The sequence below is a fragment of the Esox lucius genome, chromosome 17 (genome assembly GCF_011004845.1).
Source record: "Esox lucius isolate fEsoLuc1 chromosome 17, fEsoLuc1.pri, whole genome shotgun sequence".
Classification (NCBI taxonomy): domain Eukaryota; kingdom Metazoa; phylum Chordata; class Actinopteri; order Esociformes; family Esocidae; genus Esox; species Esox lucius.
Window position 1 is genome coordinate 45,907,945 of NC_047585.1, and position 19,496 is coordinate 45,927,440.

At 40.2% G+C, this 19,496-nt stretch overlaps 1 protein-coding gene across 3 annotated transcripts in view; it reads left to right on the forward strand.

Annotated features, from left to right (window-relative positions):
- The window catches only part of LOC105007334 (metabotropic glutamate receptor 7), a 246,303-nt gene that overhangs the window by 216,372 nt on the left and 10,435 nt on the right, over positions 1-19,496 (forward strand). For all 3 annotated transcript variants that reach the window (XM_029114239.2, XM_034287020.1, XM_029114238.2), the window contains exon 10: positions 12,351-12,597. In XM_029114239.2, coding sequence (XP_028970072.2) covers positions 12,351-12,597 — 247 coding nt within the window. The remainder of the gene's footprint in view (positions 1-12,350; positions 12,598-19,496) is intronic.

Below are 19,496 nucleotides of genomic sequence, written 5' to 3' on the forward strand. Positions count from 1 at the left end.
CATCCACATGCACTGGTTCCTCTCAGGGGTTTCACTATCTCACACATACCTGTCAATCAGGTGGATAACCGACCAAATGGGCATCATCCACTGTCTTTACGTTTATGTTCTGTCCTGCCGTGATGTACCTTTGGAACCTGTGTGGTGACCACAGTCTGATGACCAGAGTCAAAGTCAGTCAGATTTGTATTGGGCAGGGCTGGTCTAAATCTGGCCTCATTCTATACTGAGGTATACAAACACCTGACCCTAATTCTACGTTTCACTGGTTGTAACTAGCGGGCCGATGCTTGTATTACATCTGAAAATTGCATTTGATTACCCAGCAGACAACAAAAATGAAGTCAAGTAGTCAGTCAAAGAAAAACAGATGAGAAACAGAACATTTTATCTGGAGTATTATGTTCTCTATGGTCTACATGATATTGAAAACAAAAGGGGTAGAGGGTTGGGTCTTGATGGAAAAAAAACATTGTTGGGGGTTATATGTGAATTGTGACTATTGTGTTGCGATTTATCATATTGATTCAAAATTGACAAAATCGTACCTAAATTCTTAGCATAACATATTGGTTAAGCCAGATTTCCCCCAGGCCAATTATAGAAAGTTCATGATGAGTGATTACTTAATCGACTGTGATTGCTGACTCTTGCAATTCCGATGATATAGGGGATTCCTACATTAAATTGCTTAGGGCAATAATGCTGTGTTGTTTGACTAAGAAATTCTGGAAAAGACAGAAGTCATGAAATCATCTGAACTGCAAGTCAGTTATATTTATCTGAAAGTCAATAGGCTTGCAAGTTGCTTGTGTTTCAGAGGAACTAACTACACGTGTGTTCAAACCTATTTTCAGAAGGCCTGTTTGAACGCTACGACCTAACAGCTGGAGCTATGAAGTACAGGTAGTCGTCGACTTTCGACCGGGATACGTCCCCAACCTATCGGTCGTAAGTCGATTTGGTCGTAAGTCGGCCGAGGCATAGAAACTTAGTCAAGTCCCTCCTAGCCATGTTTGCGTTTTCTCTTACTACGCTCACTCGTACCTGTCGTACACCACGCCTCCTGCCCAGCCTCCCACACGGTCCAGCGCTGGCTCTTCTTTTACATCGGGTAGGTCGCGGACAGTTGTAAGTCTGTGCGGATGCAAGTCACACAGGTCGTAAGTGGATGACTTACTGTATACTTTAGGCTCTGTAGGTTGTCTGTGACATAAAACAGTCTGTGGTGTTTGCTGTAAGATGTAAACAATCTTCGGTATTCATGAAAACTAGAAACACATTTGTATGCCATTGGTCCAGTACTCCAAATGTAATTGCTGAAGGAGCCATGGTGTCTATTAAAAAATGTAGATCCATGTTAGATCTTTAATTTCTACATTACATGTCACATGTTTTGTTTGCTTGCTAAAAATTGCAAATAGGATTTCAAAGATGAATGAGAAATTAGGGAGGTGTTTATTCTAGCTGAGCTCCTTCTAGATTCAAGAACTGTTTAGCCTCAATTGGGAAAGCTGAGCTGACTACGGTGTGCTAGTGATGGACTCCTCTACGCTGGCAGGCTGGCTGATAACATCCCATGGTGAGGCTGCAGGAGTTACACTTCTGCCCATGTTGATGGATGAAAGGAGAGCCTCCCACCGGCTAGGATGGAGTCTGTCACTCTTTAGAGAATCAGACTTGGCTGTTTCTGTGGGTGTCCCTGAGTTCCAGACAGTTATCTACATATCTCCTAGAGACAGAACTCCATTTATAGCAGCGATTGAGTTGTTTTAGTGCTGTAGGTGTCATCACTACCCCTTACTGGAAAGAGGGCCAAAGGCAGCTACTTGGTGTTTAAACATCTTCCCAGGTAGTTTACATGTTGAAGCTATGTGACTGCTTTGTCCTAACATCATGGTAAACACAATGCTTTCCAGTTTCAGAATTACTCTCATCAAACCAGTATTCCCCAAGCTCTATCCAATCCAATATGTCAATGACAGATTCAGAAGAGCCACACATTATCAAAAAAGTCCAGAAGTCTCTAAGACAAACATAAACATTGGATATCGTCACGCTGTGATTGACCTCTGAAGGACTATTACGCACTCAAAATGCCACCCTGACGTGTTGAAAGGCTACAGAGCAGGGCCCGGAGTACTGCAGATATTTTGTTCTCTGTGATAATGAATAGCACCCACCTGGTGTTCCAGTAGAGTCAGTCCCTGATTAGAGGAGAAGAAAAAAACAAAACAGCAGAGTTGGCTTCAAGGTCCAGACTGGAATACTGTATGAATGCTATAGAGAGACTATGGAGACTAATGACTGTGTTTGACCAGGAGTTCATTAATCATGGTTCTGCCTTTGGATGCATTTTCAATATCTAAGGGGTTAATGCAACATAGGATTAATATAAAGTGGAGCCTGGTGGTATTTAACTCCACAGAGCTTAAATTTGAAGATCCAATAAAGGATCCTATAGCACCAATTTATTTATAGAGAGTTGATTTAATGTAAGTTTTAAAAAACTGTCAGCAAAAATCACATAATCTGAAGATCCATTCCAGATTGACAGAATCTGATCTGCTCATTTTTTTTTAGTCCACTGTAACTCTCCCTTCAGCCCTCCTTGTTATGTATAGATTAGATTACATTGCATTAGATTAGAGTAGAACCATTTTATTGTCCATGCAGTGTGAACATCAAAAGCCCTTGGGAGCAGAAAATCCTGTTGCATTCGGCCAAGGCAGCCTGCCGTGCCAGTGAATCCAACACCCTCTCTACCTCACTTCATCACAGCTGTGACAGTGAATCCAACACCCTCTCTACCTCACTTCATCATAGCCGTGCCAGTGAATCCAACACCCTCTCTACCCCACTTAATCACAGCTGTGCCAGTGAATCCAACACCCTCTCTACCCCACTGTTTCACAGCCGTGCCAGTGAATCCAACACCCTCTCTACCTCACTTCATCACAGCCGTGCCAGTGAATCCAACACCCTCTCTACCTCACTTCATCACATCTGTGCCAGTGAATCCAACACCCTCTCTACCTCACTTCATCATAGCCGTGCCAGTGAATCCAACACCCTCTCTACCCCACTTAATCACAGCTGTGCCAGTGAATCCAACACCCTCTCTACCCCACTGTTTCACAGCCGTGCCAGTGAATCCAACACCCTCTCTACCTCACTTCATCACAGCCGTGCCAGTGAATCCAACACCCTCTCTACCTCACTTCATCACAGCTGTGCCAGTGAATCCAACACCCTCTCTACCCCACTGTTTCACAGCCGTGCCAGTGAATCCAATGCCCTTTCTACCTCACTTCATCATAGCTGTGCCAGTGAATCCAACATCTATCACGGGCACCTGTTTTTGTTGATTATTGCCTGCACCTGTTTTCTTTCACCACAGACACTTTTTTTTTTTACCTGATGTGGTATTGTTATGTCCTGTTTCGTGTTTTATTTTGTTCCTGTCTTTCCCAGCTTTCCGTTTTTGATTTTCTACAGATTTTGATTTTTCAACAATTGTGGGTTTCAGGCTCAAAATGGCCAGAAACAAAGAGCTTTCTTTTGAAACACGTCAGTCTATTCTTGTTCTGAAAAATGAAGACTATTCCATGAGAGTAATTGCCAAAGAACTAAAGATCTCATACAACGATGTGTACTACTCCCTTCACTGAACAGCACAAACTGGCTCCAACCAGAATAGAGAGTGGAAGGCCCTGGTGCACAACTGAGTAAGAGGACAAATACATTGGATGTCTAGTTAGAGAACCTGATGCTTCACAGGTCTTCAACTGGCAGTTTCATTAATTAGTACCCTCAAAACACCTCTCAACATCAACAACAGTGAGGAGTCGAATCCAGGATGCTGGCCTTATAGGCATAGTTCTTCCTTTATCCAATGTCTGTATTATTTTGTCCATCTTAATCTTTTATTGGCCAGTCTGAGATTTGGCTTTTTCTTTGCAACTCTGCCTAGAAAGACAGCATCCCGGAGTCACCTCTTCACTGTTGACGTTGAGACTGGTGTTTTGCCCTGTTTTCTGGCACCACAGGTTTTGGGACATGGTAGAATTTAGCGGTTACGTATAGTGAATACATTATTGAGAACCCGTACAGATCAAGGGAGAAAATACTTTCAGTATTTTTTGGAAAAATACAGCAGAGTTGTCCTTTTTAAATGAACATTCCAAGAAGTTCTCACTGTAGGGCATGATAGGTTGAAGGGCGTGTCTACCTATCACAGATCACATCTCACACAAGAACCCCCATGCCAGATGGTCAATGTAAACCTTCCACATTCCAGAGGTTGGCAGAGTGTGACCTACAGACAGAGAATCTGTTTTTCTCATTATCTGGGCACATTTAATTTCCAATGAAACATACAATCATATACTTCCACAAACAGATTAGGATAATGTCCAAACTAAACAATTATTTTATATTTGGTTGAATGTCCATTTTATACATTTACTGTGGCCATTTTCAGTAGTTGTTTTGTTTTGAGGTGTTTTTCTCTTTAGTCTCATTTTCAACAAATGAAAGACATGTTCAATTGGATTTTAATCTGGAGATCGACTTAGTCAGTCAACAGCATTCAAGTTTTTGACCCTTAACAACTCTGAAGTTTAGAGTTTATCATCTACCAATTAATTTGTTTGGAGGCATTTGCTTTCTAGCAAATAAGCAGTTTCTGTACTCTTCCAAATTAATCCAAACACTGCCATTGAAAGTTCTCTATTACTTTCAATCTTTGTCTCATAGGTTTTAAATACCTTAGGTCCAAATTCAGCAGATTCTTTTACATACTTTTTAATAGAATAGTATCTTGTTTTTGAGGTTAACTTATGTTACACCTTGCAGTTTAACCTATGTAGGTCTGATGCTACGTCTTCTCCAAAAAGGTTGGGGCTGATATTTCAACTCCTTCATCCTGGAGAGGTTTTGTCCCAATACATTTGCTGCCCAGAAATTAGAGGTATTATTAAATCTTTATTTAAAAAAAACAGTGATATACAGAAATACCCACAAATAGTAAAGATATATACTTTAACCTTACAGTAATAGTTTCATTTAAAATGTGAACTTTTGGTGTACAGCCAACAGAAGATAATATAATCTACATTGTCCCAATAATTACACACTACATATAGTAACCCATATGTCACAACAATACTGTTAAAACATTATCAGCGTCAAGAGTTATCTGCATAATAGTTGTTCAAACATAATCATAATCTTCAACATCATCTATAAGGTCACCAGGTCATCTACATGATTCAATAATACGCTTAATGATCCGAGAAGACTGTTATCAACAGGAGCAACTTATCATACTTTTTTTTTTTCATTATCACAATACCAGAAACAAAGGTCAGTTCTGATTATGCATTCAATATGCTAATGGAACTTGAAACAAATTGCTTCCTATAGATATTCCTGGAAGCCTTCTGCATCTTAAATTGGCTCCCCGACCATTTTTTCAGTAACAATTTACTTTGACAACATATCACCGCATTTATTACGCATCTAGAAGCTCACTTTTCAGAACTGCTGTAATGAAAACATTACACTGTAATTATAATGATATATTAATCTATTTATACTTCAAAATAAACCCTCTCAAAGCACAACTTCTATGTGCTACAAGTATGCTATGAATAAATCTCATTAAACTTCAGTAATGAGGATGAGGGCTGTTAATTTTTTTTTATATATGTGTAATAATACCTTATCTGTATGTAGTCAAAGTAAATCCTTTCCTGGCTTGAAACTCTAGGAGAATGGCAGATAGGAGTGATCATTATCAATAGTCTGTGTTGTCCCCTGAGCTCATACACTAAGCTGCCTTAGAAATGTAGCAACTATCTTACTGTATACACTCACCTAAAGGATTATTAGGAACACCTGTTCAATTTCTCATTAATGCAATTATCTAATCAACCAATCACATGGCAGTTGCTTCAATGCATTTAGGGGTGTGGTCCTGGTCAAGACAATCTCCTGAACTCCAAACTGAATGTCAGAATGGGAAAGAAAGGTGATTGAAGCAATTTTGAGCGTGGCATGGTTTTTGGTGCCAGACGGGCCGAGGAGAATGGGCCGACTGATTCAAGCTGAAGAAGAGCAACTTTGACTGAAATAACGACTCGTTACAACCGAGGTATGCAGCAAAGCCACAACACGCACAACTTTGAGGCGGATGGGCTACAACAGCAGAAGACCCCACCGGGTACCACTCATCTTCACTACAAATAGAAAAAAGAGGCTACGATTTGCACAAGCTCACCAAAATAGGACAGTTGAAGACTGGAAGAATGTTGCCTGGTCTGATGAGTCTCGATTTGTGTTGAGACATTCAGATGGTAGAGTCAGAATTTGGCGTAAACAGAATGAGAACATGATCCATCATGCCTTGTTACCACTGTGCAGGCTGGTGGTGGTGGTGTAATGGTGTGGGGGATGTTTTCTTGGCACACTTTAGGCCTTTAGTGCCAATTGGGCATCGTTTAAATGCCACGGCCTACCTGAGCATTGTTTCTGACCATGTCCATCCCTTTATGACCACCATGTACACATCCTCTGATGGCTACTTCCAGCAGGATAATGCACCATGTCACAAAGCTCGAATCATTTCAAATGGGTTTCTTGAACATGACGATGAGTTCACTGTACTGAAATGGCCATCACAGTCACCAGATCTCAACCCAATAGAGCATCTTTGGGATGTGGTGGAACGGGAGCTTCGTGCCCTGGATGTGCATCCCACAAATCTCCATCAACTGCAAGATGCAATCCTATCAATATGGGCCAACATTTCTAAAGAATGCTTTCAGCACCTTGTTGAATCAATGCCACGTAGAATTAAGGCAGTTCTGAAGGCAAAAGGGGGTCAAACACAGTATTAGTATGGTGTTCCTAATAATCCTTTAGGTGAGTGTATAGATATATCACTACACCAATAGCATTTCTCCATATTTCTCCATTTCTCCTGATAGAAATCTACTGACACAAAAGGTGCATTGTATCTCACCATGTGTGATGATAGAGTATGCACATACATAAGGTGATTAGCAGGTGCAGTGATTAGAAGATGAGGTAAAACAGTTATTTTCCACTGCATGGTACAGGCTCGACTCTACGCGCTTTGGGAGCTTTTCCACTGCATAGTACCGGCTCGATTCTATTAGCCTTGCCTCGACTCTACGCGCTTTGGGAGCTTTTCCACTGCATAGTATCGGCTCGACTTTACTAGCCTTGCCTAGACTCTACGCGCTTTGGGAGCTTTTCCACTGCATGGTGCTGGTTCGACTCGGCTCCACATGGCTCACCTCGGTTGGTTTTCCACTGCAGATAGTAGCCTGTTACCGCCCTTAGTGACATCACAGGAAAACTGCCATGACTCCACTGCCAACCTCCAGCTGCTATGTTCTGTTAGATTTAAGTGTATACACTTAACAACTCAACTCCAACACATTTAGAACAACTTACATAACCCCTCCACCCCGATTAAAAGGTATAAATATTTGCATAATTAATTTCCACCCCGACTGACTCGAGTATCCTGCTGTACACAAGGCAGCGTTTATACCGTAGTAGTGAGGAAGCACCGCGGGAGCAGTAACTTTGGTCCCAATACATTGCAGACGGCAAAGATAGTTAGAAAGCTTGGTAGACTGCTTCTGTTTGGCTTGACACCACTACTTTGAACAGTGCAATGTATGCCAGTTAGCTTATAGAAAAACCCAGAGGAGGAAAAAGACAGATTCCATTTTGTAGGCTACAAAAATGGCACATCTGTGGGTGTCTCACAAGCATGACCAGTTGATTTCAACGCCAGTGCGAAGGTCCAAACCTTGAGGAGTTTTGGGAAAATACGATCGCTTAAATTACGAGTCTGGTCCTATGCACTGGCACTGGAATTAACCCATTTCAATGCAAGGACTCCTGGCACAGACCCGCAAAGGGGCGCCGATCTCGTCTTATAAAACCATTCTCTGAGACTGGACGGCTAACACGCTTTGAGTCACTCTTGTCCAATCAGAAGTCTTGCGTGTTTTCACGTCAACTTTTGGTATCGCCTCAGCTCGCTTGGAACCTCGATGAAGCAGGTACTAAAAAAAGTACCTTTTACCAGGTACTATCCCAACTTTTGGCCAGTGGAATAGCAAAAAAGGCGAGCCGAGTTGAGCTGGTACCATGCATTGGAAAAGCGCCATAATAGTCCTGCTTTAGAAATTTAGCAAGCAGAGTACTGTGATAATCTAGCCTTGTCCATGGAGTTTGTGTCTGGTCAAAATGTGATGAAGGTGTATCAAGCATGGAGCTCCCCTCACTGTGCTCTGTACAGTACGTAACACAAGCCACACCCACTACCAAGTCAGCTGGGTAAAATCCTGTGTATTTAGAAGGACCCCTTAATTAATGTGAGAACGCCACCCATGGCATTAGATAACTGCCATTTCCCAAGCTGTGCTCTCTGTGTGTTGAGTAACTGTCCGGGAAGGTACAGTGTGTTGTTGACCTGAGGAAAATGCATCACTGAATTGCTCATGCGGTCTGTAGACATATGGAGGCTATATAGGTCAATGAACACAGGTGCCCGTCTGCATTTATAAAACACTACTCCACCACTGCAAACATTCATCAGAAAATTGCACACATGCAACATTCACACACTAGCCCTGAGTGGGCTAAGATGGCACAGCCAGTCCAATTCGGAGCGTTTTTCACAATGACTCTGATAAAACGTCCTGATGCGAGAAGATAGGATGCGATTATTTACAGACAGTCCAATCCTGATATCTTTTTTTTTTTGCCTTTTGACCAGTCATGTCGAGCTATTACAGCCGTCTCAACAACGTTTCAGTGTGAAAAAGCCAATCAGAAATAAATAGATAAATGGTCAGATTTGGGCTGCCTGAGTAAACACAGGCCTTATCATGTGTAGGGGAATGCAGATGCTTACAGGGATGTGATCCTGTTCAGCCTCACCACCTCATTAATAAAGCTCCAGTCATTTTATGCAACCGCATGTATTCAGAAAACCATACATTCTTGTAATATTGTCCATGGAAATGATAGTGTGATCAGTTCTGCTGTAACTGTTATTACGCCATGTCCAGTTAAATATACGACATCGGTAATGTCATCTAGGGGAGCAGGATGTCATCCCTGAATAAAGTACATTGACACCTTGGGTTCTGGACCTGTTTATATCACTGGCGGTTGTGACCATCAGGTTCTGATGGCTGATTATTATTGGCCCTGCTTCACTCTGGGCTGAGGAAGGAGGGGATCGAGATACCCTCCCTCAGGGGGGTCGCATGTCTGCAAACTAAACTGAGGTCATTAGTCAAATGGCTGTTTCCTCCCAAGTGCTGATTCAGCTAACTAGACTGTATCTGTCTTTGTCTCCTCATTTGTTCTCCTCTATTCACACACCCATAAAAAAAAAACACTGAGATCTCCTACTTCCCTAGTGTAAATTACGGAGGCGTAATGAGTACAGCTGTTACTCTCACCACCTTTATTACACCATCGACATGATGAACCAGAGAGAACTTTTAGCTGAAGTTTTAGACATTTAGCTAACTATGTTGTTGAGAGGTGTAAGGCCTCGAGATGCTCTTGACACTGTAAGCCTTCAACCAAGGCATGAAGCCGATGCAGGACATTCACCTTCTCCCGGTGTGGTTGTTGTTCTTCAAACAGTAGTTGTTCTGGTTGTTCATATTGTTGTTGTTGTTTATTCTGTTGTCAGTGTTGTTGTTCACATTGTCGCTGTTGTCGGTACAGTTTTTGCTGTTCATACTGTTGTTGTTGTTGTTGTCCATACAGTTGTTGATGGTGTTGTTCATGCTGTTGTTGTTAATGTTGTTGTGGTTCATACTGTTGTCGTTATTATTGTTTTTGATATTGTTGTTGTTGTTCATACAGTAGTTGTTGTTCACTACCATTTGTGGGCATTTTGTAGATAGCAAATGTCCTGTTATCCATTTAATTGTAACTACAAAGAGTCTAACAACAATTAATCAACTTGATAGATTACCACAAAGTAGCCATGTTACGTTGGGGAATTAACCTGACTCTAATAACAGTATTATTTTAATCTTGAAGCTGACTTTGGTTTCCTCCAGCAGCTTGTTCCTTCTCCAAAACTTGTAATGAGTTTCAAAGCTTTGTAGAAGGTCTAATTAATGTCCTGGAATAAACTGCCTTACACACACACACAACCACGCGCTATCCCCATACCCCACAGAGACGAACAACAACAACAAACACCACATTCTTCAAACAACTAAATGTTTTAATCAGTACACATGAAACACTTCCACAACGGGACCAAGTCTTGGGATAACAATGGCTAAACTATTGAAGATAATTCCATCAAGCCATTTACACACCTGTGAACCATCGTGTGAAGAGTGTATTCTTTGAGATAATTTGAAACACTGCACCCTATAGATAACAGGCCGTTGTTCGTTAGTGTGACTAAGTGTTACTCTTTGGCATAATTGCTACAGATAAAACGTGAGCAGTGTTGTCGATTTTCACATTCAAGTGTGAATCAAGAGATTAGATTTAATTCAACGAGAGGTATTCACAGAATTGGGAAAACATCCCAGTAATTACACCATCTTGTAGATCGCTCTAAAATCTCTAAGTGTTGTCTCGCCAGTTCCTATGATGAGCAGCCCCGGCATCCAATCTAAAAAACATAACACTAACAACTGCTCTCAATACTAAACACAATAACACATGCCTCTTAGATCACGATTACACCGAAGCTGTCCAATTCAGACTAGTTCTAAGACAGAGGAGAACAGACTTGGTTGATTGATGGAGGTCTACAATGTGGTAAGACCCAATTAGAAGCTAAAGTTCTCCTGCTGGCTAGTTTTGATACAACCTGCAATCTGAAGCATCATCTTATCATTGCTTATCAGATAGATTCCTAACTTTCCTTGAGTCTAATCTGGTTTAATAAGCAGCTTGTGGTCCCATTGTCCTGTTACATTATCTTGATTTGAGATATGGAGAACACAGTGAAAGCCTGAATGTTAATTTTGGGACTTTCTATAATGACTGTAATGTATTTCATTGTTGAGTCAAGTATGATTGCAAGCTATGGATCAGTATATGATTTGATTAAGTATTTATGTATGTTGATTTTTTTATAAAGTTTCCCAACAGAAATGTGTTCCTAAATATTTGTTCAACATTTGTCTTTGTCCCTAAGTTGTTATCTACACTTTATTTTACAGTAGTGTACTATATAAGTGTACTATATAAGGAATATAAAGGTCTAAAGTAGTGTACTATATAAGGAATATAGAGGTCTAAAGTAGTGTACTATATAAGTGTACTATATTAGGAATATATGGGTCTAAAGTAGTGTACTATTCAAGGAATATAGAGGTCTAAAGTAGTGTACTATGTATGGAATATTGCAGTCTGAAGTAGTGTACTATATAAGTGTACTATTTAAGGAATATAGCTGTCTGAAGTAATGTACTTTACATGGAACATAGCAGTCTGAAGTAGTGTACTATATAAGGAATATAGAGGTCTAAAGTAGTATATTATATAGGGAATATAGCAGTCTGAAATAGTGTACTATATAAGTGTACTATATAAGGAATATATGGGTCTAAAGTAGTGTACTATACAAGGAATATAGAGGTATAAATAGTGTACTATATATGTAATATAGCAGTCTGAAGTAGTGTACTATATAAGTGTACTATATAAGAAATATAGCGGTCTAAAGTAGTGTACTATATAAGGAATGTAGAGGTCTAAAGTAGTGTACTATATATGGAATATAGCAGTCTGAGCAGCTTGTCAATATTCTTCTACATGGAGCTTCAATGTGACAGGGAGCTTGAAAATATTCTTCTACATGGAGCTTGAATTTTGTTTCCCTGCAGCTTATGTAAACTTACATCATACAAGCAAGTAAACTGGAGATCAATGGACATTTCCTAGCCACTGAAATTCAACACTACTGCCGTTTGCTCCTTGGGGTGTCTCTGTAAAAACTGCTGTTGTAAAAAGGGCTTTATAAATACATTTGATTGATTGACTGATTTAATTAGGGAGTTTTTGATGTACAATTATATTTTGTTATTGGATAGGTGGGGTTTCTTTACACGTAAAATATATTATGAATTAGGGCATGTAAATACTCTACATGTGTGGATGTATTTTGAACAAACCAGTACATATTTAACGCCGTCTTTCTTTCTCTCCCACACCTCCCCTTTCTCATCTTGTCTCATTGCTGTCTACGTTCTCGTTCTTCTGTCCTTCGCTATCTCTGCTCCATCTGTCCATCTTCTGTCTCCCAACAGCTGTACATCCAGACAACCACCCTGTGCGTCTCCATGTCCCTCAGCGCCTCCGTTGCCCTGGGGATGCTCTACATGCCAAAGGTCTACGTCATCATCTTCCACCCGGAGCTCAACGTCCAAAAGAGGAAGAGGAGCTTCAAGGCGGTTGTGACGGCTGCCTCACTGACCACACGCCTCTCGCACAAGACCAGTGACAGGCCCAACGGAGAGGCCAAGACGGAGCTGTGTGAAAACGCTGACCCAAACAGTAAGTTTCAGCAGTCCTACAGGTTGAGCACAGAGCGTCTCCACAGATGAACTAATTTAGTTCATTGGGTTAGTTGTTTTTAAGCAGCAGCTACTCTTCCAGGGCTTTAACCTCCTTAATAGTATGGTTCATTGATAAAGACCAGTCACCTGATCTTAGATCAAAACTAATGCTCTGAGAGGCTTGGTGAACATGGTCCCTGAGAAAGTTTGGCCAGCCACTGTACGAGTTTGCTCTACTGCTAAGTGAGTTTTAACTCGATGACCCTTATCTGGTCTGGGAGAATCTGTAATCACCGTCTCTGCTTCACAAGTTCGTCCAAGGGCACACCCAAGAGGAAACCCTAATGAACTCCTCACCCACTCTTCGGTAGAAACACTACTTATTACGACTCCTTGAACAGATCGACGGGGTTGTTTAAGCAAATATGCGAAGCACACTGTGGCTGTGTCCTGAAAGGCCCCCTGCTCCTCACATCGACCACTCAAACCAGTGTTGTTGTTCAGTAGTAGTGACCAACATGGTCATCTTGCCTGCATGCCGCTTTGTTTTTCCATGCACATTGTTTCATTTCAATGGGACATGTTTATGAGTGAATTACACTCATAAACACGTTATTCGTATTTTGCCATCTGTTTATTATGGAAATGGTTCTAAGATTGCACAGCAGGTATAGACAGATAAATTAATTGCTATCATTGTTACTTATTTGTTTTAGTAATATAAACAGTTGCCATCAAGGTCTCCAACATTTTTCATAGTATTGACAGTTGGTTTCATGTACTATGTTTTTTATAATATTGCCAGTGGTGTACAAGGCTCATATGTTTTTATAGTATTGACAGTTGGGATCAAGGACTCATATGTTTTATAATATGGAAAGTGGTATACAGGACCGAGGTTTTTATAATATGGACAGTTGGTTTTAAGTACTCATATGTTTTTATAATATGGACAGTTGGTTTTAAGTACTCATATGTTTTTATAATATGGAAACTGGTATACAGGAATGAGGTTTTTATAATATGGACAGTTGGTTTTAAGTACTCATATGTTTTTATAATATGGAAAGTGGTATACAGGAATGAGGTTTTTATAATATGGACAGTTGGTTTTAAGTACTCATATGTTTTTATAATATGGAAAGTGGTATACAGGAATGAGGTTTTTATAATATGGACAGTTGGTTTTAAGTACACATATGTTTTTATAATATGGACAGTGATTTTAAATACTCATTTGTTTTTATAATGTGGACAGTGGTTTACAGGACTCTTGATTTTATTATATGGACAGTTGGTTTATAAGTACTCATATGTTTTTATAATATTGACAGTTGGTTTTAAGTACTCATATGTTTTTATAATATGGACATTGGTGTACAGGACTCATGATTTTATATTATGGACAGTTAGTTTTAAGTACTCATATGTTTTTATAATATAGACAGTGGTGTACAGGACTCATTATTTTATTATATGGACAGTTGGTTTAAAGTACTATTATGTTTTTATAATATGGACAGTGGTGAACAGGACTGAGATTTTAATCATATTTGCTATCGCAGACACACAGTGGGGAGAACAAGTATTTGATACACTGGCGATTTTGCAGGTTTTCCCACTTACAAATTATGTAGAAGTCTGTAATTTTTATCATAGGTACTCTTCAACTGTGAGTGACGGAATCAAAAAAATCCAGAAAAAGAAAATCCAGAAAATCACATTGTATGATTTTGAAGTAGTTAATTAGCATTTTATTGCATGACATAAGTATTTGATACATCAGAAAAGTAGAACTTAATATTTGGTACAGAAACCTTTGTTTGCAATTACAGAGATCATGCGTTTCCTGTAGTTCTTGACCAGGTTTGCACACAGGGATTTTGGCCCACTCCTCCATACAGACCTTCCCCAGATCCTTCAGGTTTTGGGGCTGTCGCTGGGCAATACAGACTTTCAGCTCCCTCCAAACATTTTCTATTGGGTTCAGGTCTGGAGACTGGCTAGGCCACTCCTGGACCTTGAGATGCTTCCACTCCTTAGTTGCCTTGGCTGTGTCTTCGGGTCGTTGTCATGCTGGAAGACCCAGCCACGACTCATCTTCAATGTTCTTACTGAGGCAAGGGGATTGTTGGCCAAGATCTCGCAATACATGGCCCCATCCATCCTCCCTTCAATACAGTGCAGTCGTCCTGTCCCCTTTGCAGAAAAGCATCCCCAAAGAATGATGTTTCCACCTCCATGCTTCACGGTTGGGATGGTGTTTTGGGGTTGTACTCATCCTTCTTCTTCCTCCAAACACGGCGAGTGGAGTTTAGACCAAAAAGCTTTATTTTTGTCTCATCAGACCACATGATCCAGATGGTCATTGGCAAACTGCATGCGCTGGCATGCGCTGCGCTGGCTTGAGCAGGGGGACCTTGCGTGCGCTGCAGGATTTTAATCCATGATGGCGTAGTGTGTTACTAATGGTTTTCTTTGAGACTGTGGTCCCAGCTCTCTTCAGTTCATTGACCAGGTCCTGCCGTGTAGTTCTGGGCTGATCCCTCACCTTCCTCATGATCATTGATGCCCCACGAGGTGAGATCTTGCATAGAGCCCCAGACCGAGGGAGATTGACCGTCATCTTAAACTTCTTCCATTTTCTAATAATTGCACCAACAGTTGTTGCCTTCTCACCAAGCTGCTTGCCTATTGTTCTGTAGCCCATCCCAGCCTTGTGCAGGTCTACAATTTTATCCCTGATGTCCTAACACAGTTCTCTGGTCTTGGCCATTGTGGAAGTTGGAGTCTGTTTGATTGAGTGTGTGGACATGTGTCTTTTATACAGGTAACAAGTTCAAACAGGTGCAGTTAATACAGGTAATGAGTGGAGAACAGGAGGGCTTTTTAAAGAATAACTAACAGGTCTGTGAGAGCCAGAGTTCTTACTGGTTGGTAGGTGATCAAATACTTATGTAATGCAATAAAATGCAAATTAATTACTTAAAAATCATACAATGTGATTTTCTGGATTTTTTAGATTCCGTCTCTCACAGTTGAAGTGTACCTATGGTAAAAATTACAGAGTTCTACATGCTTTGTAAGTAGGAAAACCTGCAAAATCTGCAGTGTATCAAATACTTGTTCTCCCCACTGTAGGTGTTTTCTTGTATAAAATGGACAGTCAGCGTTATGGAGGTAAATTCCACTGCTATAAAATAATCCTGGGGCATGATTTTCTCAAGTCACAAAATCCAATGATACGTTGTCCAGCTAAAAAAGGGTCTGTAAAAAAGGACATGTAATTTAAAGAAAACCCTGACTGTTCGGGTCGTCCAGAGACTGTGGACTCCACATGAATGGATATGTCCTCCCACAGGAGACTGTGGACTCCACATGAATGGATATGTCCTCCCACAGGCTTATATGCTATTCATATGCAATTCATCTTCCCACTGTGGATGGCTACTGCCATGACACACTCTAAAGTACATCCACCTCCACAATGTAATGAAAGTATTGATTACCAAAGCCTCTCTAGTGTTACTACAGTAGGACACGTGTCAAGGCCTGACTGGGAAGAATCACTGCAATTTTCAATTATAACTTGGATAACCTCAGGCTTTTTCTGGTGAGAGCTCACAGTATGGGTGTTAACACATGCAGACACACACACACACACACGTTTTACTATCCTTGTGGGGATCCCAAAGAGCATTTCCAATAAAAATATGTTTCCCCTGAACCTAAACCTTACAATTAACACAAAACCTTACTGCTAAGTCCTTATTCTAATCTCAACCCCAATTTTAACAAGGTCAAATGTACCTTGTTTTACTATGCCTGCAGAGATATTGCATTTTATCCCCTCCCGTAGAGTAAAATGTGTATATACACACACGCACAAAAACACACGGGCGAGCGCACACAAACACACACACACACACACTCACACACACAAACACACACACACACACAGGCAGCTGAGCAGGAGCTTGTGTCCACTCCAGAACAGAAATCATCATTGATTTCCATTATTACTGTTGCTTTGGCCTTCTGATGCATGATACAATGTGATGGTCATGACACCTGTAACAGACACCTTCAGGGAAAGCAACACCTAAAGACACTGATTGCCTATCTTCATAACACCTAAAGACACTGATTGCCTATCTTCATAACACCTAAAGACATTGATCTTCATAGTGAATAAATAGCCAAATGCAGGGACACATGGATATTTCATTTTAGATATTCCATTTCAGATGATACAACCCATTGCAATCCCATTTGTGAATTATTTCATGATTATGACAAAATACACAGGGGTGCATCATTCCAAACATAGTCTGCTACGCATGAATTGTGCTGTCCTCATTTGGATATATGTCCATGCAAATTCCTACAGATACAGTATGAACGCATAAAGTATTTATAAATCGATAAGATCTGGTCAGATTGCAAACAGACATAACATATGTAACATATGTTACTCTCCAACAGCCTATTTTCTGTATGAGAAGTAAGAGTATGAGAAGTAAGACTACTTTTTGCCATAATGTTATTCCCATTTCTGGAAGTCTGGAAGTGAGAAGATGAGAGGACAGGGAAATGGGGAATCCTTCAGCCTTACTCATAATCTTTAGAAAGGCATATACATAGCTTTCATGTGGAGAAGTGCAGAACATGACAGGGAAATTGAGTGGCAGAAATATAGTACGTTTGATGTAACTCCATTTGCATTACTAAGGGTGGGGGTTTGGGTCAAATTTGGAATGAAACTGAAATGTATGTTCGTGAATGGATTACTCTTTTTATTCTTTTATTTTAAATGTTGAATGGAATTGTCTGTCATTCCTTTTGAATAACCCTGTAGCCCTGCTACCCGAACATCCTACATATACCTTGAACGCACTAAGTAGACTAATCTTCCACTAAGTCCACTACACAGTACTCTTAATGCCAGGTAAACAAATATCAATCGCTTTGACACCATGACAATTGACTTCTCTCGCACAGGCCTATATGAGGTAAATTGACTTCTCTCGCACAGGCCTATATGAGGTAAATTGACTTCTCTCGCACAGGCCTATATGAGGTAAATTGACTTCTCTCGCACAGGCCTATATGAGGTAAATTGATTTCTCTCGCACAGGCCTATATGAGGTAAATTGACTTCTCTCGCACAGGCCTATATGAGGTAAATTGACTTCTCTCGCACAGGCCTATATGAGGTAAATTGACTTCTCTCGCACAGGCCTATATGAGGTAAATTGACTTCTCTCGCACAGGCCTATATGAGGTAAATAGTTTGAAGTGTGCTTTTAATATTAGGGTGTTCCAGTAAGTGAAAATCTATTGAAACATGTCAAATACATTTCTTCTAAAGATCTTAAGGCTCAAAGACTTGCGGAGTAATTGGTCATTCATGTAGGTTACGCAGAAATGACAACATTCTGATGGTTTTTAATTCCCTGTTTATTTTCTTCAGTGGGTAAAGAAAGGAAGAACCCCACCCTTCCAAAAATATCACTGACGACAACTGAAAACCAGGGACTGATGCTGGGCATTAATTATCAGGGAATTATCAGGACATTGAACAGAGAAGGCAATGCATTACTATCTGTAGAAATAAAAGAAAACTAAGTAAGATAATTGGAATAATTGCTTTACTGCCATCTTGAGTTGATAGCTTTAGTGTGTTGGCTGTAGGAGAATGATATCATGGGGGTGCCCCCATCCTCTGGAGGAGCTTACCTCTGCACATTAGAGCTGCGTACACTCTACTCTAAATCATTGCTAAAGGCATCTTTTCGCTCTGGCTTTCAATCCTAGGTGACTTTGGCATCAGATGTCGTTTACTATGCTGCTGTTCTGTTTCGTTTCTTTTCATTTGTTAGTAACTTTTTACTATTTGATATTGTCCTGTCCAGCACTTTGGTCAACCATGGTTGTTTGAAATTAGTTATATAGAAATACAGATGACATTGACATCACAGTAAATACAAGTTTTTGCTGCTCATCAGATGCCTCTTTCAGACCTGTGTATGATCACATTGTAAATGTAAAATAAGATAGAAAACACAAGTAAATGAAATCAATAAAATGGATACAGCAAAGTGACATACCTGTAGCAGAAAGATATCACAGTAAATACAGATTTTTGACAAGACGGTCACAGCATTCACTAATGGGACAGAGTACATTATATCTTTCAGCTAAGTGCAAAACATTTCCAGGTTACACACAATTGTCCTAGGGGGCTACAAAACCCACTTAGCATTCAACCATATTTCATGTCAAGTACAATTGAAAATAAAAGGTGTGTAACTAATAATGCATGTATAATGAGTGAACATGTTGGAGTTGCCAAACAAAGGCCATGCCGACACGTGCAACCTAAGCATTTGGTGGTGAGTCTATCTTCCACAGCCCACACGTGTCGATTTATAAACTACGTAAAAGACGGAACAAAGTTTAACAAGTTTAACAACATTTTTACATCAAAATCCTACAGACTGAAACTAACCCAACCTGCTCATCAGTTGCATCTGAAGAGCTTGTAAATAGAGTAGATCACAAAATATTACAGAATCTTATATGATGAAAGATTGTAACCACCTGGACAGAAAGTTACATTTACATTTGTTAACGCAACTGCAATTGTATTTGTAAGGAGCATTTTTTAATCAAATAAACGTTTGAGAGACTTCTGACTATCCATCCCTCTAATTGAATGGTACGATATTTCGAACACCTACAGCAACGTACTCTTTTAACTTAGCAACTACTGAGACGCATATTATGGGTTGGTGGGATGCTTTGCTATTTCCCCTGTTACAGATACATTTCTGACACGAACACAACACAATGTGCTTCACAATAAAATGAATGGAATCAATATGAAGATGCAGA